At 45.6% G+C, this 27211-nt stretch overlaps 2 protein-coding genes across 3 annotated transcripts in view; one reads left to right on the plus strand and one right to left on the minus strand.

The window, feature by feature from the left end:
* DOCK1 (dedicator of cytokinesis 1) overlaps nucleotides 1-27211 on the minus strand; it is a 527045-nt gene that overhangs the window by 284094 nt on the left and 215740 nt on the right. The gene's annotated exons all lie outside the window — the stretch shown is intronic.
* INSYN2A (inhibitory synaptic factor 2A) overlaps nucleotides 1-27211 on the plus strand; it is a 39684-nt gene that overhangs the window by 4577 nt on the left and 7896 nt on the right. The window contains exon 2 of the mRNA XM_060033847.1: nucleotides 17184-17255. Within this exon, the coding sequence (XP_059889830.1) occupies nucleotides 17184-17255 (72 nt within the window). The remainder of the gene's footprint in view (nucleotides 1-17183; nucleotides 17256-27211) is intronic.

A 27211-nucleotide genomic window follows, 5' to 3' on the forward strand; every position in this document is an offset into this window, starting at 1 on the left:
TCAAAGAAGGGGGAGTAGCATTTGCCGATTTCCACGGTGTAAATACTGCTATTGTGGCCAGTATCAGCCAGCTCATTAAATCCCGAAAATGTAACCTTCGGCTGCTCTGAGCACTGGACCAATCCCCTGAAGGACATGCACCAGGACAGTCACTTTAAAGGAGGAATTCACACGACTTATTTTATGCGCTCAATCTAAGCCAGGAAATGTTATCCTATCGTTGCATCTCACGGTAGAAAATAGGAAAGCTCACTCTACGTTACGCAGATTATTATTATAGTCATTATGTAACATGACAAGGAATTTCATGACCACATTAAAATAATTGGAAAACACTCCACGTCATCACCTGTGAAGAATGCTCAGAACCTGTGTACAATCCACTTCTCTCCTCACCCTTCACCCCCAAATTAGCTTGCAAGGGCCTCTGTATAGAAATTAACTGAGACCAGGAGTCTCAGTGAGGGAAGGAATTCCGTGTGCACTTGACTTAGAAATCAATCTAAGAGCTCACGACTTTGAAACCAAGTGACACATTTTGCCCCCAGATCCCCACTGCACTGCAGGCTTGAGCCAGGGCTGGCGAGGCCTCAGGCGTGCTCTAGCGCAGACCAAAGGAAGACAATGCTCTTTGAACTTGGCTAGCATGGCCATGGGCAAATTACATTGAATGTATAACTTGAATAGAACTTCTTTTCATTGCTGAGTTTGTTTATGCATTACCAAGTCTGCCAGGCAAGTTCTTGCAATAGTTCTTACTCTGTGCGTAGAAATTTCTGTGTCACCAACCAGGACCATTTTCAGTAGCTTCCAAATTATTTTTCAGAAGAGACTCTTTCTTTACTCTCGTTTGCTTATATAGATTCCCGAAAGGCCTCAGCAGAGAAAGTTTTCAGTTTAGGCAAGTTACTTAATCTCAGCGAGCTTCAGTTTCATCTTCTATTAAACAGGGATGCTAGAAGCTTAACAATGCTGTCCACAAAGGTCTCAGCAATAACCGACACACAGCGGGCACTGAAAAAGGACCTATCCTAATATGAGCATTTCAGCGGGAGGCATTCTTTAAGCGAGTGGATGTGCACAAAGTGTTCAGGAACATGCCTTCTTATTCTTAGTCCCTTGTGAAACGTCTGGGCAATTCACTAAAACCGCTCACTTTAAACAATTCAGGCAGCCTTTGATCCCTCTGTTGGTGAGAATGCCAAGAAGGATCCTGCTTATTTCAAAGCTCTCAGCGCTATTCTTGTCTCTCCCAGGAAGTTCAGGGTGACACAGGATATCTACACGAGCCACAAATGTAATCGCTGAAGGCTGAGACCGGGCAAACGGGGCACTGAGTTTAGAAACCCAACCAGTTCTTGTTAACAGTCGTAATTCCCCAGAGCAGCTGTGGGTTGCTGGGCAGGTGACCCTCCGACCCAAGGCTGTGGGGCTGCAGCACTCAGCTCAGGGGCTGCACCCTTACCGGCCACCTCGGCAGGGAGACGGCTGCTTACTTCTAAGGTGCTGGCAGCCCCACATGTGAGGTGTCTCGAGGGGTTCACTAGCTGATGACAACCCAGCGACCCTCGGTTCTTCAGAGAAGACCTACAGATGACATGGGAAGCTTTACTCCACCCATTAAGCGAGAGGGCAGGACCTGCCATTGCCCAGGGTGAGAAAGGTTCTTTCACTGGTCGGGTCTCTCCCAGTATCAGCCAAGTGCTACCTGCAGGCTTGGGTGTGTGGGAAGGAGGAAGGAGCAGCTAAACCCAGGCCACTCCTGGCCCTTAAATGTGACCAGCAGGCAGACAGGAGATCATGAAGCTCCAGGGGCTCTGTACTGAGTCAGAGCAAGTGTGAGGCCATCACATAAGACACGAAAATCCTAAGTAACCAACCAGCCCGAGGAGCCCGGTAGCTTGCAGTGAGCGTTATAAATCCAGTGATTCAATCTCCCGGCCATGGGGTCCTATTCAACCTCACTGAGAAACGGGTTTCTCCACGGCGGGATGTCCCGTTCTCCCGAGTCCACGTCACACAGCGACAGGAAAGGGAAGAACTAGCCAGGGGGACCGCCCTGAGGTCAGGGGCCCTTTGCGGGCACAGCCTCAGGGGCTCTGCAGGCAAAGGCGATAGGAATCAAGGTCTGGGGACGGCCACGAGTTAAGACAAACCCAGTGTGGAATCCCGTAGTCACGTTTGCTCGACTTTTTTTTTCCTTTTAATCACTGACAACAGAGGCAGCCACAGAATGGGTGAGGGTGTGTGTGTGGTACGTACACGTAGAAATAAGGACCTGGGCCTGCAGGATCTATTTTTACTGAAAGACCTCAGGATCAGCTTCCAATGTAGCAGATGTCAGCAAACTTTTTCTGCAAAGGGCCAGACAGTAACTCCTTTAGGCTTTGAGGGCCGTGCAGTCTCTGTTCAAGTGGTTCAGATGTGCCACTACCTCGTAAACACAGGCATACACGACACACATACGAGTGAGTACTGCCACGGTCCTAGGAAACTTCACAAAAGCAGGCGCTAGCCAGACTTGGGCCAGTGTGCCAGCTCCTGCGACATGGTCCTCTAAGTGTAGTAACCATAGTTCCTCGACCTGAAACCAGGTCACAATATGGGCGCAGGGCAATCCCAGATGTGACTGCCCCACAGACGAGTGTACCGTTCATTCACAGGTTCAAATGGCTTCTACCAGGAGTCTCCTAAGCGTTGCGCGCTGTGTCAGGCAAGGTGGAGGGGGGAGGGTACGAGGCAAAGAACTCAGGCCCTCTCTGAAGCATTCACAGGTCGCTGACACTGTGTCTGTACAAGCCTACGCTTATCTGTTCATCAGCCCATCAAACCTGCAGGATTCTGCTGGGGAAGTGTGCATGTGCGTGTGCGTGTGCGTGTGTATTATACACAAACCTGTAATTTACATGCACATACATAACATGATGTGGAAAAGGTCTCACTCTCCCACCGGCAGCAGTAAGAGGTCATCACAACACCTATTTATATGATGTGACTTGCTTTCACCTAGATATTAACGCTGGATGGACAGAAATTACGCACTTGCTTTACCTTCTGCCTTATATTGACCGATCACTGAGCAGCAGGCACTCTTCAGGGGGACCTGTCAGGGGATGAGAAATCTCTCCAAATTTTCTCTAATTATCCGTGCCCAAACAGAATAAATACTGCATCGCAATTACAGAGGAAGCGTAAAGGGACAAGTTAATTTGTTTAAGTCACAGAGCAGAAAGAACCTACAGCAAAATCGAGCATCACTGCAGCAGCCAGGGAGTCGCCCGGAGTCAGAGGTCCCAGCAGGAGGCGTGCAGCCTCCCACCCACCCGGAGCCCAGGGGGGAGCCAGGCACAGTTAGGCAAAGCCATCTCAGGTCGGCTGTGCACCCTCTAGAAGGAGACCGGGTGACTCCTGCCCGAACCCACCCAATTAACTGAGATCAAAGGTTTCCACCGGGTTAGCTGGAATGGCCAGATGTCAAGGAGGGGAGGTGGGCGCTTCGGAGGTCTTGACAAGCGTCCTTGCGGACGTCTCTGGAATGTGAGCACTGCCTTCCTGGGTGTCTGGCCCGACAGCGCATCACAGGAAAGAGGCTGTGTGAGCCGAGAAGGGAGAGCAGCACACAGGGTCAAGCTCGGAAACAAAAAGGTTCTCCTCCTGCCAGCCGCACCCCTGTCCTCTCATGCTCCCTATTTGAAAGGGATGGAAATGTCAGCACTTCGTTGTCTAAAGTTCTTGAGAAATCAGTTTTGGTGTCTCTGCCCATTTGTTGCAACCCAAAACATTTTTTAAAACGTGCCAGCCAGCGGACTGAGGTTCCCTCCTGTTCACATGGTTTTTCCGTTTTCCGAGAATGACCAGGGCTCTGCAGCCAACTGGTCCTGAGCTGGCCACGTTGCCCCCGTCCCTCCCTGTCTGTCCTACATGTGCTTGGGGATGGTTATTAACCTCTCCAGTGCCTTTCTCCAGAGGCTTCTGACTCTGTGAAAGAGACCTAAGAACACCCGCCCCTCCTGGGCTTCCCTGGGAGATTAAATAAAATACCGAGGACCAGGCTCTCTTTGCACAGTGTGTGTGCAAAGTTAACTCCTTTCAAGTTACTTTGTTACTGAGAAGCAACCTTCCAGGTGCTAAAATGCATGATGCAAGGGTGCAGGCGTGAACACCGTCAGAGAGCCGTTCTTGCTTTACTCAAAAGGCAGGTTTATTTCCAAGGATTAGGAGGGGCTGAGGATTACAGGATGCAGACCTCCAGCTTTGTGCTTGTCTTCAGAGAAGCGTACGGGGCAAGGTTATTTGGTGTTACAGCCAAGGCAGCTGACGTGGAGTCAGGAAACGTGGTTTTGTTCCCAGCTCATCCTAGCTTCACCCCTCTGAGCCCCACGCTCCCACATGAAAGGAGGACAGTCCACACGAGACAAGGGACCTCAAGGGTCCTTTCTGATCTAAGAACCAATCCTTCAGAGATGTCCAAGAACTTCATAATTTCAGCCACTGCTGTAAATACATACAGAAGTTGAGAGAGAGACAGAGAAAGCAACACAGCCCTTTCTGCGGATGTCGGTTAATAAACGCACACAGTGGTCCCACTATTAGGTTTTCTTTCTCCTCCTGATGCCTCAGCCATCCCTCATCTCTTCCACTGCTACACATGCTGCAACTGGCCTCTGTCCTTCTAGCTTGCAACCCTTTGAATAGTCTTCAGGGAACCCCCCTTTTTTCCTTTTTCTTTTATAACTAATGGCTTTTATATATTTGATAAAATATTCAAGTTCTAAAGTACAAGTACAAGTTACCATGTTTTATGATTTTGAAATAGAAGCATACATGATATTCTCTTCTAGCATTTTCTTCATTTAATACACAGGGCTGCACTGGGTCTTTCCTATAGCTTAAATGTATATAACGTTGTAAATACTATTTTTAGGCAATAATAAGCCTTTCCGTCCTTAATATGAAAAATGAAGCACATATATTTATGAGAATATAAAACGGGTTCCAAATTCTTGCTTTGGGCTTCATGTAGGTATCACACATACTTGAAAATGTAATTTAAATAATCTTCCTGTGCAGAATGCCAAAAGAAGATTTCAAATACCTCCCCAGCCTTTTAAGTTGGTAGGTGAATAAAAGCCTCACTACTGAGCCACGAGGCAATTCAGACGCCCCATTCGTAGATAAAATGAGCACTTCAAGGCTTGGCATGAACGTTTATGGAGTTTATGGATTTGTGTCCCAGAACTCGGGTTTAAAAAAAGAGAGAAATGAAATGCAAGCTCTACTTTTCAAATACTTTTTTTTCTTTTTGAAACCCCATGCAACTTCTGCTAAGCTACGCAAAAACTGGTTTGAGCTCTATTTCCCATTGGCTCTGGGGCAGAGTTCCGGTGAAGTGTGGGTCTCTGGGCAGAGCACCAACAGAGCTCACCCATTCTGAGCACCTACAATATGGTGGCCATCCTGCATTGTCTCATTTAATCCCCAAATAACACTGTAAGGTAGGAATATGCTTCCACCGGGAAACTAAAGCTTAGATATATTAAGTAACATCCCCAAGGTCAAGACTGGTGAGAAATAGTAAAGACAAAACTCACATCTAGACCCATCAGGCCCCAGCAGTATCCTCTCCCTCCTCTGAAAATGGGAGACCTAGATGTCTGCGCAGATTTGCAAAGCAGACACTTTTGCTGCTCCTGCCAATTCTGGGTTCTTCCTTTTACTGGATGGGATCAAGAGGCTCCCGCACCCGGACCTGGTAAAGGTCCACGTGAATTTATGTTCTGGAGAAAGCACCCTTTTAACGCTGGAGGGAGCAGAAAGCACCTTGGAAGGGGTCCCAGTAATAAATTATGTTTTTAAGGATTCCTAATCAGTAAGAGGAATCCCCCCTGTGAGGTAGTTTCAGAGAAATCAAAGCCGCTGATATGGAAGTCCAGGGACCAGCAGCCGTCCACGAGCAACCTTCCCGGGGAAACCACTTCAAAGCTTTCACGTACCGCCTGTCACCTAAGTGGCTCGTCCAGTGACCACCAAGCGCCACCCGGGCTCTACCTTAATCAAATGTATGTCCACATTCATGGGAGCAAACGCTGAAGCAAAGTTTTTAATGCACCATAAAAACAAGCAAACTTGTGTTTTAAAAGCCAGATCTGAACGGACAATTATGAAAAATGAGTTCCTCTACGTAAAGAAGGTGTAAAACTGGGCCTATTTTGACCCCAAATGGGTCGGATTTTTTTGTCAGTATCTCATTGGTTACAGCACTGGACTGGCTCCCCAGATAAAAGTCTCATAATTGGACATCAAGAATTTTACACTTGCTGACACCAAAATTTGAAGATTTTCATCTTCAGCTGCAAGAGCTCTGAAGCATTTGTTTAAAAAACGAGTGCAATGCCAAGCTTCTGAAACAGAGCACAGAAGCGTCACAGGGAGGAAGTCTGATTTAAAACTGTGAACTAACGTGCTCTATGAAAAATACATCAAGAGAAATTATACATCAAAGGTAAAGGCTCTGTGGTTATTTACCATCGGAACCACTGCCCAACGCACAGCACTAATGCTTTCAAATTAAAACCTCTGTGAGATGGTAAGCAGCAATACTACAGCCGAAGGAAGTGGCAGCCCAGGAGATTCGCTTTCACACAGTGTGCTCACGCTCCTGTTTTCCTTCTAGTTTGGTAGCAAGGCCACCAAGACTCATTTCCATTAATTTTCAATAAACTAGAGCTTTAGCTTTATGTCTCCTTCAGGAAACAAGTTAATCAACTCAGCTTCAGCTCAGCCCTAAAAAGTTGTTTCCTTTATTAATAGCTACTCCTGGTGCCCTCTGGGGCCAGTGTCTTTTTTGTCATTATCGTCATCATTTTGCAACTTAGCATCTCCTTGATTTCAGGAATATATGAAGGAAACTGGAAGCTCTGCCCTATCTGTAATATAACCGGGCAGTTCTACATGCCAAATAATAATCAATATCTGCCCCTATTTTTACATATGATGGTTTTATATTATGGAAACAGGATTAGAAAACACTACAGAAAAAGTCCTGCCCTAACAATAGCGTTCATCTCCGTGTCTGTCTCTGTTCAAATCTCCACGTATTTCTGATAGGAGTAATAATGACTGTGCAATAATAAGAAGACAGTCCCTCTTCTTCATCACGCATGGCTCTGTGTAAAGGCAAGGAAGGAGAGAGCCGGGGCAGGGCCCAGGGAGAGGCACAGACGATGAGACACCATTGCTGGAGGAGAGGCAGGTAGCTGCTGCCAGCCCCGGGGGACGAGACGCTGCACGGCCTCGACTCCCCATGCTGGCGACCATGCTGCACCACTCACCACCATTATAGTTTCCCTTTAATTCTTTGTAATGAAAACAAGCATTAAAAGCTTCCCTAACGGCCAGAGCCTCCCCAGAATAACAGAGTCACTGCATTTGTTGGGGGGCTGGGCTAATAAGAGTTAATTTGTCAACAGCGTCTAAAGAAAGCCACCGAGTTCATTATATATGGTGTTTGCCACTGAAACGTGTTCACCAGGATTCCTTCTGGGATAAAGAAATGACGTTTCCTGGGGTGAGGAGGGAGCTGGTTTAGACGCAGACTAAGCCATTTATTTTAATAACTGGGTGTGGGGAGCAGAGGATGACTGACCCTTCCCACTTGTGTGGGGAGATTTAAGATGGTACCAGGGTAATACTTTTAGACAGATGTTTTCACCTGATCCAGCTGGGAACATCACAGAACTGACCACCCTGTGGGTGGGTATCAGTTAATCTAGCAGAACACTCAGGCAGATTCTTCATTCATTCATTCACTCGTTCACTCATTCGTTCATTATTCAAAACTATTTCTTGAGTACTCGCTACACTTCAGACCCCAATGTGAGCACTAAATGTCCATCAGGGAATAAACAGACAAAACCTCTGCCCTCGGGGTGCTGACATTCTAGCAGAAGAGACAGACTAAAAAGCAAAATCATAACTCAAATTTGTGGCATGTTCCACGGTGTTAAGTTTAAAGCAGAGAAGAGAGGCAGGTACTGACTTTCTATCAGTCACGACAGAAGCTAGCGTTTACGAAGCACAGCTCCAGCCCTGCTCTCCAGAAGGTACCAGACTACGTGCTGGGATCGGGGAGATGGCTGAAGCTGTGTCCACGGCCACCAGTGTGCTCTCAGCCACACGGGAGAAAGACACCTCTACTGGACGTCGTCAGCATTCGCTGTGGAATGATCTGGAAAAGAGCCACAACAGGGTGCTGGGAATTTGCCAGAAACCATGCTGGGCAGCCTATGAGGGAACAGAGGAGCTGGTCCAGACCAAGGATGCTGGTGTGAATGAGCACAGAAACCGCCCCACGGAAGGAGTGCTACTTTTTGAAGTTACACAACTTACTCCGTTAACTTAGAAGCAATTCCTTCATCTTGGAAACAAATGTCCTCTAGATTTTAAGTGTCATGAGGGCAAGGTCTGTGTTTTATTCATCCAAGCAACTGCTCCCCAGCAAAGGGCCGCACACAGAGCTGGCGAACAAGAACCATCCCATGGACGGAACACGTGAACACAGTGAAAGCCAGCTGGTGACTTTGGCTAATCTATAGCAAAGTGCTTGAAAGTCTATAATCAGAGCACTACACAGAAATAACTAGGATTACTGAAAACCATCCTGATGTGTTTAATCAGCTCACACGGGGTTACATAGAGAGCTCGTCCTTCAAGGGTCCACATCTCAATTCTTGGCTCTGGGAGAATGGTACATGGACAATTTTGAGAACTTCACCCTCTAGTGGAAAAAAATTAAGTAAGGGTAACACTAATGGGAAGAAGAAAGATCCAGCTCAAGCTACGATTGGGCTGTGCTCTAAAACATCACTTCTAAGTAACTTGTTGGACCTCTGCACGATTTCCAACAAGCCAAAATCATAGATGGTGTTGGAATTCCCAGGCTAGCCCTCAAGTTTCTTCAGCTGTACTGAGACTCAACAGAGAATGCTGTGAAATCTAACAGTCAAGTTTGTAGAGCGATTATTTCTTCTAACACAGGACTCCAAAAATGGATCTCCCTTAAAGGTTCCAACCAGAACAACTCTTATTTTATGCAAGTGACATCTGGAACATATACATTCAAATTCAGGAGGATCGCATGAGTGTGTGTGGAAAGAAGTATTTGATGTCCTTCAATCTCAATGAGAGCCCTTTCCTCCAAAAAGAAGTCCAGAAGACGAAACTAAAAACAGAGGAAACCAGTAGTTAATGAGAATGGCCTTACTGCCTGACCTCACATCTACAGGCAAAAGAGCAGGAGAAGAGAGAAACCAGGGTCCTAGAATAAATGCTTGCTGGCTAAAATTCTCTAAATACAAACAATGCAGCGATTATAACCAAGAAACTAGTGCAGGCGCTGCTCTACCATATTCAGGGCAATAAACAGAAAACATGGAAGTGAGTCTTTTAAAGCTTTCTTTAAATGTCAGGAGCTGTCAAGTTCCACTGAAACAGAGATCAAACCAACCCTCATGGATCGACTGAGACGAAGTTACCTTCCCAAACAACTTTATTTTTCATTTGCTCTTTCATTCATCATTCCATGCATCCAAAGCCTTTCCACCTCTCCTGTGACCAGCAAGCCAGATGTTGGCTGGGCAAACAAAGAAAAAGGCAAAGCACGCCATGACGATACCAAATGCTGGGAGTGCTGGTGGAGGAAAAGTCATTGAGAGCTGGCCAAAGGGCACCTGAAGAGCAAGTGACGGTGCAGAATTCTAAAAAGGCTTCACAACAGCCAGCCCACTTAGACATCCCTAAGGCAGGGGAAAGCAGGGGTGGCGAAAAGATCTGGGGTCAGTGTTGGTCTGTGTTCTTCAAACTGCAACCTCAGTTTTTAAAACAAACACACTGCTTTGTCAGCTTGGGGATTCCAGGCCACTAATGAACAAAGAATTGCCCAGCCTAACATAGCAGGTCTGCCACTGGCTACAAAACGACTCCCCTCAGCTACTGGGAAAAAGGGACCTGGTCAGACCATCACCAGTGAAAGCCAGTACTGCCTTTAATTGACCAATGGGTGTTCTTGGCGTTTGTTAAGAAAACTGGCGTCATACTTTTTTAAGGAACTTAAATTGGATGTCCCCCAAATCCTGGCATTCAATAGCTCAAGTTAATAAAACAGATACAGTTGAGGTTCCACGGTTATATGGGGAAAGTCTACATTCACTTTAGCCACTAAACAGCTGATATAGTAGGAACTAAACTACAGTTGCAGGGCATAATCTGGCAAATTCCTAGTGAGAAATTAGACTTAGGAACAGGCCAAAACTACTGCCAGAGGTGGGCTTAAAACATAGGAGATGGTCACTGAAAACAGCTGAGTGTTACTAGTTTTGAAATTTAATTTCCCCTAACAAAAGTAGTGGTATCGGGCTTCCCTGGTGGCGCAGTGGTTAAGAGTCCACCTGCCGATGCAGGGGACACGGGTTCGTGCCCCGGTCCGGGAAGATCCCACATGCCGTGGAGCGGCTGGGCCCGTGAGCCATGGCCGCTGAGCCTGGGCATCCGGAGCCTGTGCTCCACAATGGGAGAGGCCACAGCGGTGAGAGGCCCGCGTACTGCAAAAAAAAGAAAAAGTAGTGGTGTCACTTTATGCCTCTAATTCATGTCATTTTGAGACTATTAAGTAGAAAAGCCCTTTAAGATGCTGCCATAGATGATGGCTCAGTTATCAAGAAGGCACAGCTGGAGCACAAACCTGGCCTAGAGCGCGGACGGAAAAAAAAAAAGTGAGAAGATGAAGTGAGAAGGCTGAAAGAACAAGAGAGATCAAAATTAGGAGAATAAATTGAACAATGGCATAAAATGATCACTGGGAGCAGAGACCATGCCATTTTCTTTGTTGCAGCAACAACGTCTGAGCAGAGGGCCTAACACATACCTTTGAGTTAATTCAAAGTGACTCAATACCCTATGTAACGAGTGTTCTGAAGACCCCAATTAAAGGATCACGCCCTGATTTGCACATTACCCAAACACGTCTTTTGCTCACATGCTAAGAGCTCTAAACTTGCTGAAAATCACCATGTCATTTAAAAGACCCACAAATTAGCAATGGGGTCACTTGCACTGTGTGTCCTGTGCCATGCGCCCTGCTCTATGTCCCAAAGTGGAAGTGGAGGAGGGGCCCCTCCAGGTGCATGCTTACACACTGGTGGTGCTAGCTGAGAGGAGAATGCTTTTCTGAAATCTAAAACCAAACACTCCATTCACAGTTCCCCAGGGAATGTGAGAAGAGATTTTTCCACGGGCAATTAAAGATCTTCTGGCGAAAACAGTGTTGTGAGATGTGGCAGGAGAAACAGCACATTGAAGCCAATCCAGTAATCTAGTACCAGTGATTACAATTCAGTACCATAGAATTATTTCCACTTGCCAACCACTCTTCTCTGAGCTGCTTATAACTTTGTCAGACTTTGCTTTTGAGAGCAGGCACAGTAAGAGACGTTTTTTTCCCCTTCCTGACCTTTCCACCAAACAATTTTTCTCTGCTGGGGCTGGACTGGAGACACAGAGCTGTCAGTCTCCACTCTCAGGCCCCATCTTCAAGGTCTCAGAGACACTGAGCCACTTGGACGTGGAGCCACGAAGAAAGCTTCCGGTGACCTTTCTGTGATATTTTGCAGCGCCCTCTCCTACCACCCAGGGCCCTGCTACCTTAGATCTCCCTGTGATGTGTTCATGAAAAAGCAGATGCTGCCTTGTCCCCCCTGTCCCCGGCTCTCCATCCCTGCCTCCCGGGACACACCTGTGGTCCAGCTCAGGCTGAAGCTGGCAGACATCCTCCTTCGCTGATCATTCCTAAGGCTTTGTGACAAGAACCGCCACACGAGCTCTGCCCTTTGCCTTCCCTTCTTTGTTTCTGTTTTTAAAATCCCATCCCTCATTGCCTCTTTTGTTGCTGATCTGCAACAGGACTAACTGAAGACTTGCAGACCCAAAATTGTCACCAATGCTGTCTATTTTATACAAGTGGACAAAAGTATATTTTTACCTTCAGGATTTTTTGATAATGACAACTAAAGAATTGGAGCAGATGGCCTCAGAAGCCAAAGGTAGCTAGAGAAACTGGTGAACCACATTCTGAGTTAAACTTGAAAATTCTAGGCCACTAAGAAAGGAGGATCTGATGTTTTCTTTGAATGGGGGTGCCCCAACTAGAGTTCCATGCTGTCTTCGACAAAGGACAAAAGGACACTCATTTTACTTTCTTTAAAGTACAGCAAGGTCTTCTGAAGAAATCTGTTTCACTACAAAGCGGAGGTGGAAATGACTCTCATACCGGACTCCACCAAAACTACCTTGTAAAATTAGCTTGAGCAAAACCTTCTGCTTTAACAAATCAAGAACAACCACCCCTCCATGTGCTTTCCACAAAGTCCATCCTCTTTACATCCCTATTAATTTCATAACTGAAGTCTAGTCTCCTTTACCTTTCAATAAAGCCCACCCTGACCAATAAGTGTCCAAAGCGCATCAAGGAAGGAGAGGGTCAGGATCCCAGAAATGGTCCCTGGGTTAGAACCGTGATCTGGGGGGATGGGAGTCAAGAGGGTCAATGGAACAGGAAAAACACCTTGGCCTCTTGGCGCTGTCCTTGGTGCTGAATGTTATGCTTTCTGCTCCCCCACCTCCCCCCACCACAGTAATATACGCTGTTGAGTCCAGAACATTGACAAATGGCAACTCACTGTAGTGAGATGATAAACGGCAAGCGCTGCAAAGATCAGTGCATTAAAAAATCCATGTTTGCAGTGAGCACGCCTGTCGCTGGGATCCAAGGAGGTTCACACTAGAAAGTGAGAATCAGAACTTTTCATAATTTATACTTTTCATATGCTTTTTGCACTCAGAATTTTTTTCATTAGATTTGTCTGTTACTGGACTTCAATATGAGAACACAGAGACTGACTGTATTATTTGGTTAATAGATTAATATTAACCAAACACCCAGTGGGTACCAGGCATTGTGACAGGCGTGGGGTTATAAACCTATATAAGGTATAGGTTCCCCAAAACAAAAGAGAAGAGAGTTTTATAAAGGTAGCAATTAATGTGCAAGACAGAAAATTTATAATTTTGGACCAAGATGTTCTCCCTCTGTGGCTTTGACATCAATAATCTAAGCTCTCTCTTCTCCAAACTTCTAATCACAAAAGACCTCCAGCCCTACTGTCACTGGAGAAGCATCTGCTCCAGCAGTTCAGAGTTTTTGGATAGCTTCTCTTTTTGGCAATGGCAATCCAGAAAGATAATCATTCCAAGTATGGGTTTTGTGACTTGTTTCCAAGTGAAGGAAAAAACAGGGACATTCCATAATGGCACTTTGTGTGTCCTGTAGAAAGGACTTACCTGTTTTGTCTGTATTTGGAGAACACATTTATTCAGATCCTGCAACACAATTATTAATGTGATCATAAAATCATCAGCGAAGCCAAACCCTACATTTTGTAAGCCCCAAGGACAATTAGATGGACTATCAAAGCAATAAGCACAATGGGTTACACAGTTTAAGACCTCTACTAAGAACACCCTCACGCTTAATAAAACTGTAGTGGACATACCTCGATTAACAATAGCTCCTGGAGGCAGCCTGTGACTTAACCATATGACAGAAGGACAACACTTTAACTTTTATCCACAAATTAATCTCTCACTGACATCCGTTTTTATGAACTACCTTTCTGGACTCCAAAGATTTGAATCCTTTCAAAAAGAAAGGTCCTTAACAAAACCATGGAAACATCCTGAAGGGTCTTCCCAAGAATAGTTCGTGGCAATGAGATCTCGAAAACACTTCTCACACATGGTGGCAATATGCCGGACCACCCAATTTTCATTTAAATTAGCTAAAAAAGTGGGGACCACACACAGATATGTCACTCTATAAAGCAGATATTACGACTCACTTGATTCTAATCAACAGACATCAGCCAAACCATACTGTATCTCAGGATTGTGTGAGTTAGGCTGGGCTACAAATAAAAGGGAGAAAAAAGAAACTGAATGCAAATGATGTGATAGAAAGGGAGGAGTGAGAGTAAAGGTTAGGAGGAAGTAGGTTCCATGTCATTGTCATCCACGTATAAATAAGCCTCTACAGTGGCTTCCCATTAAATTTACAACAATGTCCAGAGAGCTTCCTATTTTATAGGATCTGTTCTCACCTCCCGCCTCTCATGTGCCCCAGCTATTCTAGCCACACTGGCCCTTTTATCTGTCCTGCAAACATGCCAACATCATTCCCATTACGACGTTCACAAGTGATGGCCCTTTTGTTTGCAAAACTCATCTCTAGATCTGGAGATGACTAACTGCTCTTTCATTATCATCCAGGTCTCATTCCAAATGCAGGGTCCTCGGGGGGGCGGGGGAGGGGGTTAGCCAAAGCCACCCGTACAACATTTCCTCAACAACGAGCCATATCCAAAGCCATTCATTCATTCGTTCATGTGTTCATGTGTTGCCTGTCTGGCTCTCCCACTCTGCTGTAAGCTTCGAGGACAAGGACACAATCTTATTCCAAAATGTCTCCTCAGTAGCCAAAATGATGTCTGACACCTAATGGCACTTAATCATTATTTGCTTACTGATTATAACAGGGGGAAAATGCGTGCTTTTTACCAAGTGATAAGAATAGTCTGTTCAGAAAGGGCTTTAAAAAGAGCAGTTTATAACTGAAGAACCCCAAGGTCCTGGAAGAGAGTTCTCTTGTGCGTTTTAGGTGCCTGAAGTCTTTGTCCCGTCAGTGCTGGACTCATTGACTATCCCAAGGTGGCAATTATACAAAGTGCAGAACACAGGTCCCAAGGTTCGAGCAGGGCATCCCGGAGCATCAGAAGCCTGGGGTCTAAGAATAATGAGATCCCAGACCTGAAGTGTTGCTATATTCTCCTCTGTAAAATGAGGTAGCGTAATTAATTCAAAGACTTGAGGCTCTAATGTAAGTAAGACACTTGGGAACTCCATGCTCCTGGGCAAGGAAGGGGTGTTGGTGTCGATGAGAACTGATGCAGATTCTTCCTGAGGTCTCGAGCAGGAAAGTTCTGCAAGCATGGAAGTCGGATTTTCCTTAGAGCCCAGTAAGCGTGCCCCTCAAATAAAGGATAGGAAATGCCCTTGATTTCCTCTGTTTTCTCTTAAAAGCCTAAACTTTAGAATGTGACTAGGGCATACAGAAAACTATTACATATCCCCTTCCCTGGCTGCTGCTTAATACACACCAATGGAACACACAGAGGAGCTGTCCCTCGTCTGCAGCCCAGCCTAACAGCGGGACAGACACGTCCTGCAGCAAACATGTCATTGCCAGGACTTGTGCTCAAGCACCATGCTTATTTTACCATACAAAATGACCATGGTCACACATGAGCTTAGGACAGAGCTCCAGTAAAATCAGTGGGATGGAGAAAGGCCTTTTATATATAATAAGGCATGGGAGAATGGAGGTCAATGTCTAACACAGAGGACCCTTGGTATGGGTTCGACAAATCTGGAGCCAGGGAGGAAGGTTCAGGAGGAATGTACCCGTGGGGCTTGTCATCAGGAGGAAAGGGCTAAGGAAAAGAGGAAGGTGTGATGCACAAGCTCTTCCTGACAAAGCTCAGGGGAGAGGAAAAGACCCCAAGTGGGCATCCAAAGGCGTCCGAAATGGGGGACAGAGGTCAACACAAACGCAGCCACAGTGATTCCAACTCTGGCTCGAATATCATGGGCCACAGGCACTGACTGGCGACACTTCAGGACAGAATATTGTCACTTGATTAATAAATGAAATGCACAGAACTCAAAGGTCAGGTCCGAGTTCACCAAAGCTCACTGCAACAACGTGGCATGGATAGGAAAATCCTTTTGTCAAATGTTTATGCAACACCAAATATAATGAGGAAAACAAAAGTTAATTTCAATTCAAAATCCATGATGCGTGCAAGAGAAGTTTACATAGGGAAGGTGATAAAATATCGACTGTCCATGTTGACAGAAAACCTTCTGAGCACTATTATTATGTTGAGTCACTCTCCAAAGGTAAATCTGCCCCCGAAGTATGTATAAGGCAATTCAGATGGAAGCTCTTCTTCTGCCACTGATTTAACAGATTCTGGTTAGCATGTTTGTCCCTTAGCACAAAGTAATATTCAGAATAAAATACGCCTGCACGTTAAAAATATCAGAGAGGGAAGGCCGGCCAAAGTGGTAGGAAAAACATTATGAAAGCTCCCCAAAACTAGCTTCTTGGGGTGACTGGGCTGAGAAAGATTCAAGAAGATCCTTTCATCAAACCCTTAAGTCTATACAACCTTCCAGAATATACTCCAAAAAGTACTCTAAGGTTATTTCTGTTAATGGGAAGAGAATCAGCACCCCTACCTCTCCTCCTAAAAATGTCTAGTCTCATAGGGCTGACAGAACTCACCAGAGAATGTAGCGAGGGACGGTGTCAGAAGGCATTGACAATGCAGCACGACACTCTACCACATAGGTCAGCAAATTTTTTTCTCTAAAGAGCTAGAGAGTGAGTATCCTGGGATTTGCAGACCAAGGGTATTGTAGCTACTAACGTGAAAATGTTCACTATTCTTTATTATCAAAACTTAAAACTTTATTTATGGACACTGAAAATTTAATTTCATTAGTTTTCACGTGTCCCAAATATTATTATTCTTTCAATCTTTTTCAACCATTTATGAATGTGAAATTCACTCTTAGCTTGCTGGCTCAGAGTGGGATTCGCCTGAGGGCCCCAGTCTGCAGACCCCTCCTCTCGCAGGCCGAGAGGTGGTGGGGCAGAAACAAGTCAGAAGATCTGGGGTTGGTTTCCCATCGAAGTTTCTTTCAAACACCATAAAGACCAAGCTGCACTGAAACATCCCAAACTCCCTTTGCTTAGAACAAAATCAGGTTATTTACTTCATCCAGTAGTTTATGTTCGCATCCTAGGTTTAATTTAAGTATCAGCTATAGAGGTTGCGTTGGTCGTATACAATAAATGCAGAGACAGGAGCAAAATGGGAAACACACTGATCGATTTCTATTACCATAACGAGCAATGGCGTTGGGAAAGAATCTGATTGGAGCTGTGTGCTCTAGAGAAGCCAGCAGCCAGCAGCCACCACGTGTAATGCTCTCCTGTTCTTATCTTGTAGGCTTTCATATCGGACTGGGCAAGACACAGCTAATTGTGACACATGCAGGAACAGTGCATGTATTATCTATAGGTATGTCAACGTTCTCCTCTTCCCACTTTGTTATTATGAGTGACAAATGATGTTTACCCACGAATGCAAGAATCATCTGGGATCATGCTGGGGTGATTATATCAGACAAAAAGTAAAGAACCTTTCCTGACCAGAATTCTAGGCTGCTTCTGAATACTCAACCTCACGTACAGAATCACGGGATGAGGGAGAGCTTGAACCCATGGGTCTGGCAAATGGATCTCAGCAGTGTTTCCAAAATCGGTGTAAGTTTGATGGCTTGCTCCCTCAGAATCGACAGCCATGAACACTGTACTGTGTGTTCCGTAATGGCTGTGAAATGTAAGACCTTCCGATGGTATAGATCAAAGGCTGCAAACCACACTGTATGTGCTAGGAATACCACAGAAAAACCCAGTGTGCAGTTTATGTCCTGGGGAATCACCAGGGTTGTGGCACTTATGTCCCTTGGGGCATAAGCCCCTGTCTAGAGCCCTATGGCTGGTCTTCCTGTTTTTCAATTTGAAGTGCGTTTAGATTACTCACGTTGACAAGAATACAGCAGAAACTTTCAACAAGCAAAAAGCATGTTAGGCTTTTGGCAATAATTTAGGATTTTAAGACATGGTCATGACCTTCAGAGAGGTTACTGTCTTTTTTATTTTTTCTTTTTGGAAATGTAATTTTCGTAAGCAAAAGATGAGAGCAGTAAGAGATGTTATGATTTAGTTCATTTTTTTAAATTAAGCCTGAAGAACAATTTTACTTGATTTGCCAAATTATCAACAACAAGAAAAAGCTGCACAGTTTTATATCTAAAACTGTATAAAGGAACGCCAATCTCAACCAAAAAACACCTTCTAAAGAGATCTTCAAAGTTACCACCCTCTTATCAAGAAGGTAGAGACAGGGAGAGGGTATAAATGTCTTAACAATGGCAAAAAGCTTGAGTCCACACAGTCTTGGGTCCATCACATCTCCAATCCAGACGGAGCATCCCAGACTGGGCCCCAGGTTCTTTAAAAGTAGAGTTGGGTCACCTGGCGACTGGTGTGGTTGCAGCAGAAGAAACCACAGGGCAGACACGAGCTCCGGTACCACCGTAGCAAAAGTCCGTCCTGCAGAGGTTCTCGACCCAGGGAGATTCTGCCTCCCAGGGCACATCTGGCAAGAATGGAGGGAGGTGCTTTCAGCTGTCACCACTGGAGAGGTGCTACTGCATCTACTAGGTAGAGGCCAGCGATGCTGCTAACATCCTATAATGCCTAGGACAGCCCTCCATGACACAGAGTCAGCCCATCCAAACTGTCAACTGTGCCAAGACTGAGAAAGCCTGCCTTGCAGGAACCATGGCCTGGTTACAATCTACTAAAAGGCACACAAACTGCTAAGGCCTCCTGGCCACCCAGAGGGACCCGGGTCCCCTGCAGCAGCCCTGGCCCAGCAGGCCGAGATGCCCGATTGCTCTCCACTATTAACAAGGAGGTGAAAATCAAGCGCCCAGGCAAGAAACGTCAAGCGCTCCAAATACAGACTTAGAGAAGTTTGGTCAGTGGGAATCTTTTTACTACACCCATATTATGCGAAACAATTTTGAATCAACAGTGAAGGGATGTAAGTGACATAAAATAAAATGCTTTCAAAGAAAAAAAATGCTTTCGTTAAACCAGTCAATTAGGAAAAGAAATGAAGAACTGAGAGCTCCTGGCATAAGTATCCTCACCATTTAGCTTCTGCTCCTCTGGGAGCTAAAACGCCTCCAGTCTCCAATGCTATACAGAGTCGAAGTGAACCCAGATTTCCAAAGAAGTTGCGAAGAGTGAGCCTGATGATGTAAACCCACTTAACATTTTGTGGGTGACTGAAAGAAGAATTTATTAGGACACTCTCCAATGTAAATTGAAGTAATTTACATAAATTTAGCTCTAAATCCAGAAGTAACTTACATTAAAAAAAAAAAAAGTCATGTTTAAAGTGATTTAACAGTCTGTGAAGGACAGGAATTAGCCTTGAGTGGTTACTGTTTAGACATGGCTCACCCAGCGATCTGTGTGAATCCCAGTACACAGGCCACTGGCCCATTTATCGTAAGAACTGGGAGTTCCAGCACCACAAGAATTTGACAAAATTTCGTAAGACTCACTCACCAGGTAGAGGGATTGAGTCACTGCGACCACTTTGCTCATCTCCCACAAACTGGGGAAATGCGTGTCTCTTCATAGAGACCTTGTCATCAAAGATGTGACTGCAGGGACTGTGCATCTTCAGGAACTGTGTACAGTGGGGGCCTCTACAGCCATGCCACCCTACAGTGAGTAAGCCCCCTCTCTAAGTGCACAGAGCATCCCGGGAGAGGCGGTACTAGAGAAGAAGTGGAGTTTTAGATAGCTCTTTCGGGAAAGTGTTTTAAAATCCCCCCATGAGAGTGATAACAACAATAAAAATTTCCCAACACTCCAACTTCTGCTGCAAAGAGAAGGAAGGCTTACTAGTAACATTTCAGCCAGACTCCCACTGCCCCAAAAAGCAGTCTTCCTGCTAAGAATTCAAACAGAGGTCTCTATATTACTACCAAGTTGAACAAACATCTTCGTTAAATTCTGCTTCCCAGTTTTCCTGTCACTTTATATAGGATATAATTTAAAATTATAACTGTTTAAATTTAACAGTTACTCTTGACACTGGTTTGGTTCCTGACATTAGCAAGAGTTTTCTGAGCACTACAGATGAGAGGAAAGAAAGCTCACTTCTGGTTCACTAACTGGAACACCAGTCAAAAGAGAAATCCTAAACGTAAACATGTTATTTGAATTTGAATCATATAATTGTCTTACAATGTACGTGATTTTAAGTTATGCCAATCTTTTGAGGCGAGGCCCAGATGTCTTCTGTGCCCGTGGTCACCCCCACTGGACTTCCAAGGTACCTGCCACGAACCACACCCATTTTCCTGAGGTAGAACACCGTCTCGTGACAGAACCTGATTTCAGGGTCCTTCTGGGCGCCGATGTGCCCCTCCCTTTGTCACACTCAGTACTTTGTAGCAAGCTCCTCTGTCCAAAACATCTAACCCACAGAAATAATTCTCTCTTGCCTCCAGTGTATCTCATTGGTTTATGTAACACTCAAATAAATCACATCATTTCAATGGTGAGTACAAACGGCATAAACAGATCCAAACCCAGCATCCCCTTGGTGAGCACACAGCTGGAGAAGTGAGGACAGAGGGTCAGGGAGCAACAACAGAGGAGCCTGTTTGCCAGGAGCATCCAGCCCCGCGTGGGCGGCAGTTCCATCGTGGGGGGCACAGTGGTGGTGACTAACCCAGCACCTCGGTGAAGGGGGCTCTCATGATCCCATCAGGAAACCAAAGACTGGTACAAGAGAGTGGTGGCTGGCAGCTGTTCATACCTCCAGATAGGTGATTTCCCTTGGGGTTCCCTTCTGCCAAAAAAGAATGGGGGGCGTAGAGCAAGGGAGAATTCGCCCAGATGACTTCTCAGTGTACAGCCAGCCCTGTGATTCAATCCTTGAATGTCAAATGCTTCATGAAGGATAGAGGTTTCTCTGATAGAAAAGCATCCAGAACACAACAGGCCTTGGGCAGAAGAAACCACCTGTCCAGGTGACCCTGGAGCAGTGCCAGCGGGCAGCCAGAACATCTCAGAGGTGAGCCAGCGGGAGTGTCCAAATTGCAAAGGCTTTATGATTCAAGTGCATCTCTTTTCACGGAGGACGTTGCAACAAATCCTCCATCAATTCCTGCAAACACACCTCTGTAGAGACGATCCCATCAGGAGGGGATGAGTTCAAGCTCGGAGTCCCTGCAGTCGGTTCTACGCCTGGCTCTGTACCCAGGCTCTCAGGTACCAGGGCCTGCACCCTGGACTTCAGGAATGTTCTAAGAGTCCCTGTACCACCATCTCTGCCACTCTTCTGGGTCTTTCCCAGAGGATGCCCGCAGCACCTCAGAACTGAATAGGTTGAAGGAGTTTCAAAATAAAGACATTTTAAAATGCCAAAGACCTGTGGTTATCCCAGAGCCTGGGCGAACACGAGGGGCCATCAGAGCTGCCAGTTTCCACATGTTGTCACTTGTCATACCTGTTTGCTGGCAGGCAGAGAGCCCTGGAGGTCAATGAATTTGATCCCGCCCATCTTGCATTTACACACTGCTTTTCACCCAAAACCCAAGTACCCTCTCCGAGCATGTAAGAATCCACCATGTTGCCAGTAACACTGGCCTAGGGACATGCAAAGGGGGCCGTGTCCAAGACACGGCTGCCTGTGGTTCTAGCAACGCAAGCCCTTGAATAAATGTGTGCCTTTGCCTTGGGTGGCAGTACATATTTCTCTGTAAAAAAAAATAAGTCCATCATGGAAAAAAAATATCAAAGGGACAAAAGATCCTGAAGCAATTTCATGGAAAAACGGCCTCCAGGGCCACAAACGAAAGGTTGTGAAAATCAGCCTGCCTGGGACTGATGCTCAGATAGGGGCGCCCCAGAGGTCAGGGCTGAGCTGCCATCCTCTGTCTTTGGAGGGGTGTCCATTAGATCTCCAAGTCCTGCATGATTGAAGGAAGGGATCAGGTAGGTCCTTTCTAGCTCTGAAATGCCGTGAGTCAGTGATCTACAATTATGAGAGGAATGGATCTGAGAACTTCAGAAGAAAGTCTACTTGGAGATGAAAGTTTGGGCATTCACAGGGCATTTCTCAACCAAACAGCATCCATTCCCGTACTGGCAAATCGATTTACAAAGAGCCGAAGCAACCATCCTTGGGCAGTGGATTGCCCTGCTTCCTAGACACTGAAACCCAAGCACCAAAAGTGGTATCGTCCATCAGTGGGAATTTGGAGGTGGTTGACATGACTACAGTTTTTGTTTCCTAAAATGACATTCTTTCCATTTTGATCTGGACCAATTGTGAAATTCTAATTTAAGACCATCTCAGCATGAAACAAGATAACAAGGGATACAAGTTTTAGTTTTCTGTAGTAAAACTTTTCTGGCTATCATCCATATTTCCTGTCAAAATAGGCTATAATTATTTCAGAAAATATTCGATGGATAAAGTACTAATAATCTTTGCTCATCAGCAGTTGAAATCCTTTGTATCCACCCCGTCTCAGTAGGTCTCTTGTCAAGCTAATCCGATGAGTCACGCTAACTGATGATTCATCCTTTGTTCAGATTTTGTTTCAAAAAGGAACAATGCAACATACCATTTCCCTGCTTTACTGAAGTGGTTAATTCGTAAAATAATACCACAACAAAATGGCTTGAATTCAAATTTGTGCATTTTTATGAGGAGAGCCTGTGCTAACCTCAGTTCAAAGGCTTTGGGGAATGAAAGCAAGCTTTGAAAGATAATGATAATGATGATTCAGACTAATTAAGTAGAATCTTTACCAGAATTTAAATCTTCCTGTAAAGTATTAGAATTCCTACCATTAGTTCCAAGTCCTACAACACCTGTCCCCTTCAGGAGGACACTGCCCGCACCTGCGTCCTTTCTGTATCATCAGGGCCACCCACAGCCAGCCTCAAGTGACACTAATAATTATGCAGTGAATCCGTGAGTGGACTTGGCCCCCGAAGGGAAGGGAAACACTGCCCGTCTGCCTATCACTTTGTTGTCAACACCCCAGAGGGAGGGAGTTTGCAGGATGCCCTGTTGTCTACGTTGTATTTTCATCTTTTGATATGATCCATGGATGGTCAAGTAGAGGTGAAATTTCAAACAACTGTTCTGATAAAGCACCCGGGTCCCTTCCATTTGGTGCTTCTGTGCATTTCCTCAGCATTTTTCATGGAACTCCTAGGAGATGAGGGGCATGATGGCCCCACACACCGGGAGGCGGGAGGAACTGGTGATCTGGCTGAAGACAACCCCGTAGAACCCCTACCGTAAGACCTCGTAACAACAGAGCGACAACAACAGGGAACCTTCTGCACCGGAGGTGTGGGGGCCACAGACACAGTGAAGAAAGGCAGAGGACAGGGAGATGAAGGCGACCAGGGTGTTCCACCCAGGGACAGCTGACGCAGAGGACAGAGGACCATCTTGGAGGGGTGGCATATTGGGGAGGGTTTAGATGTGTTCTGTAGAACACCTCTCCCACCCCCCAGGCTAGAGGGTTGGAAACAACCGGAAGGATTAAGGGGAGAAAGAGCCTGAGGATTTCCAAGGATGAAAGGGGATGCCTTGCTGCTGACACTTAAGCATGTAGCCTTACAGCAGCTGGGGAACTTTCCAGCGCATCGAAGTCTTTAACTGTTTATCAAGGAAGCTCCCAAATTCTGCAAGGTCCTTTCCAAAATGATTGGAGGGTTTCAGGAAAGACGAGAAATGTACCCTAATATTATGAGATGGAAAAGGAATTCACAGAAGTAATGGTTTGCATTTTCTCAAATCATCAATAGAAATTCATTGCATCACCGATAAGAACACAAAACAGAAGGCTGCAAAGATTCCAGACAAAAATGTGCATGGAAATGCCACTGATTCCAGAGTATCGCAAAAAAGGAGCTGCAATCAGGACAGCCACCAGAACTGGACGCCTCGAAACTAATGCAGTCTTATTGTTAAGAGAGGTAAACTGCATTTGTATGCAGAACCGGGGCCAGGTCTAGCCTGTCCAGAGCCCACTTGGAGTGGAATCTTTGCTGCCTTTGTCATTTAGTGATTATCTCTAAGTGGAAGTGGCCTTTGCAGGCCTGCTTTCGATCACCACCACTTGTGCATATTAAGTTCTTTACCAACATGAACTGATGTGGAGGAAATTAGCTTTTGTCTAATACTTAGTGCTCTGTTCCTAGTATTTACAGTGACTGAGGGGGCGGGAGGAAGAGGACAGAAAGGATTTCCTTGGATAATACTTTAGGCGATGTCATTCTGATGTAAGGAAATATGTTTTAATAAAGTAAACTAAACGTTAGAAAAAAACAAAAAAGAATGACTTAACAGACCTCAAAATTCTCCTTGAGGGGCTTCCCTGGTGGCGCAGCGGTTGAGAATCTGCCTGCTAATGCAGGGGACACGGGTTCGAGCCCTGGTCTGGGAAGATCCCACATGCCACGGAGCAACTAGGCCCGTGAGCCACAACTACTGAGCCTGTGCTCCGCAACAAGGGAGGCCGCCATAGTGAGAGGCCCGCGCACCGTGATGAAGAGTGGTCCCCGCCTGCCACAACTAGAGAAAGCCCTCGCACGGAAATGAAGACCCAACACAGCAAAAATAAATTAATAAACTCCTACCCCCAACATCTTAAAAAAAAAATTCCCCAAACCAATAACCCAAGTTTTGTCTATTCCATTAGAATTATAAAAATATATTCTTTCTTTTTCCCCAACATGTAAGGATCAGGTTTTAGTCATCTTTAGTGACCTTTTACTAACCTTTAGTATCAAAAATTCTATGTGCAACTGATTACAGCTGTAAAAGTGAAAACTGATTACTCATTTCAACATATTCCTTGTAAAGCAATTAGTTAAAAATTATTCAGCAAAGAAAGGTTAATTATACTGATAGCCCTCCTCTTAAGACCCTCAAAAGTCAAAATTAACGAGGTAGTCACCTATGTCCAAAACAGTGTGAAGGAGTGACATTGTCAGTGTCAAGAGCAAATCAGCGTAATTCACTTTTAGACAACCATGTAGATTTTTCTACGAGCTAGATACAGCATCCAGTCCTTACCTGAATGCCCTAAGTTAGCATGTAAAATTCCTTGGGGACTCAATGACAAAAGAAACCACCTAGGGTTTGCTGCTGTCACTCAGCTGACTCTTCTGCCCCATCAGCCGCCTTGAAGGCACTGATCCCACAGACAACACATCCCTGGAAGTGTGGTAGGGAACCCGGGGGTTTAGACAGGTCACCAGTGACACCATAAGACATGCACGAGAAGCTAATGGTTTTCTGGCCTACGCACTGAGAACTGTCACTGCTCCATATTCTCTCTCTCTCTGCTCACGTCAGAAGAGGGGAAGCTCCTGAGAGCGTCAGCAACTCAGCGTTCTGGGCTGGTGGCTCAGAGGGGCCGCGCTGCTCTGCACTTCAGCTCAAGCACTGTGACCGCAAGTCATTCCTCTCTGGGCAACAGATTGTCCGTCCTCAAGATGAGAACAGAAGACAAGGTCATGGCCAAGATCTCAGCCAACCCGACTCAGGTCACCTGGCTGGGTGTTCCAGCCCTGGCACCTGAAGGACCCACTACAAACAATTTTGGAGAGTTCTGTGTTTTCTCCTTTTAACTGCAGTCACAATGCACTTCCTGCTCAAAGATTAAAAATAATAATTGTGTGCTCTTTGTTGAGGCCAGGGACAGCAGTGAATTGGCAGTCCACATTTAATAATTATCCATCCCTTCTAAATATAATGTCTGATCTTGATGGCTTGCTAGAAGTGTGACATCAGATATGCTTAATACACATGTGACACTGTTAGTGATCTGGTCCCTTTCTTACTCGAGAAATGATTATGGTTGGAGGTTATAAACAGCGCTTGAGTCTTTCTGCCTCGACCTCTCTGTGGTGCAAAATTATAGGAGGCTCAAACGCAGTTCCCTGATCCCTGTGCATCTGGCCAGCCCTCAAATTTGGGCACTTAGATGAAGCCCGGGTGCCAGACCACTCTTTGCATTCCAGTGGAGTCACAGATAAGAAAGATACCGAGGATGGAGCTTCAGTCAAGCATAAAAGGAAGGACTGTCCTCCTGCATGGTCAGGCTACGTACCACGATGTATTCAGAAAGGTCACTGTCTATAACTTTGGATACTTTGGAATATACTTTATAGCTAGGATAACTGGCTAATGTTTTGCTTTTTATAACCATAACCGTAATTTCCTTGCCACAGGCCATCACAAAAAGGGAACAGATCTTATAGTTCAGGTATTAGTACTATTGAATACCCATCTATTTCTAGTATTTTAAATCTTACAGTGACTCTGTAAACTTTGATTAGGCACCTACTGTGTGAAAAAGTGGCGGAAGAAGGATTCAGAGTTATGATGAATCATTTCTATGTTCAAATTATTAATACTGGAAACTATTGGAACAAGCTCCATACATATACACAACAGGTATATAACAAATGGACATATTGTCTGTACATATGTTCATTTTGATGAGTAAGTTATAATTAGAAAACAGACGCAGCATTCTGCTAAGACTGGAAGTGAGGGGATTCGGGTTCAGTTCATCAGTTTATTTCAATTCAGTAAACAGAGAGGTCACGTGCTGAGTCTGTCACTGTATTAAAGGCATCACAGATGCAGTTGAATTCAACATGGTCTATCCCTCGATGCGTTTCACAGAACTGAGAAAAAGTAGCTATGAGCCAGAACTGCTCTGATAAAAATGTGCAGAGGCCCTGAGCAGTGTGGACCAGAGGAGTCTGGACGGGACGGAGGGGCGGGCACGTGTGGTTAGTCTAGAAAATCCATGGAAGGAGGAGGCAACAAGTGCCCTCGGTTTAAAGGATGAGTGGAAGTTTGTCAAGGAGTTTCAGGTTTTCCTAAGGTGACTCTGGTACTTGGAAAATGCGTTAGGGCAAGAGAGAGACGGAGAGAGAAGCACTGAACGGCTGTTTCAGTGGCCAAAGTGAAAACTGCCTAAGTTCTTTGGGGGCAGAGGAAGGCGCTGGAGATTGCTGAGGGTGGCTGCACGGTACCCAGCTGATGGAAGCAGGTGGGAAGGGCGAGTCCAGCTAGACGCCAAGGTGCCTGCATGGCAGCTGAGTTTGGGAAGACCGAGCAGCAGGCTGGGGAAACGCTCTGATTCTGGACATGCCAGATGGATGGGGCCCCTCAGTAGTCACACGGAGATGCGTCCAGGGAAGTATGATGGCTATTTTGGGTCCTGGTTCTCCCACTGCCTAAAGGCACAGCAGGGACCACATATGTAAACTGAGGCTGAGGAGTAAATAAAAAGAGATGTGCCTGGTTCACCAGGCTTGCAAGGGAGACAACCC

Source organism: Delphinus delphis, chromosome 16 (genome assembly GCF_949987515.2).
Source record: "Delphinus delphis chromosome 16, mDelDel1.2, whole genome shotgun sequence".
Lineage (NCBI taxonomy): Eukaryota > Metazoa > Chordata > Mammalia > Artiodactyla > Delphinidae > Delphinus > Delphinus delphis.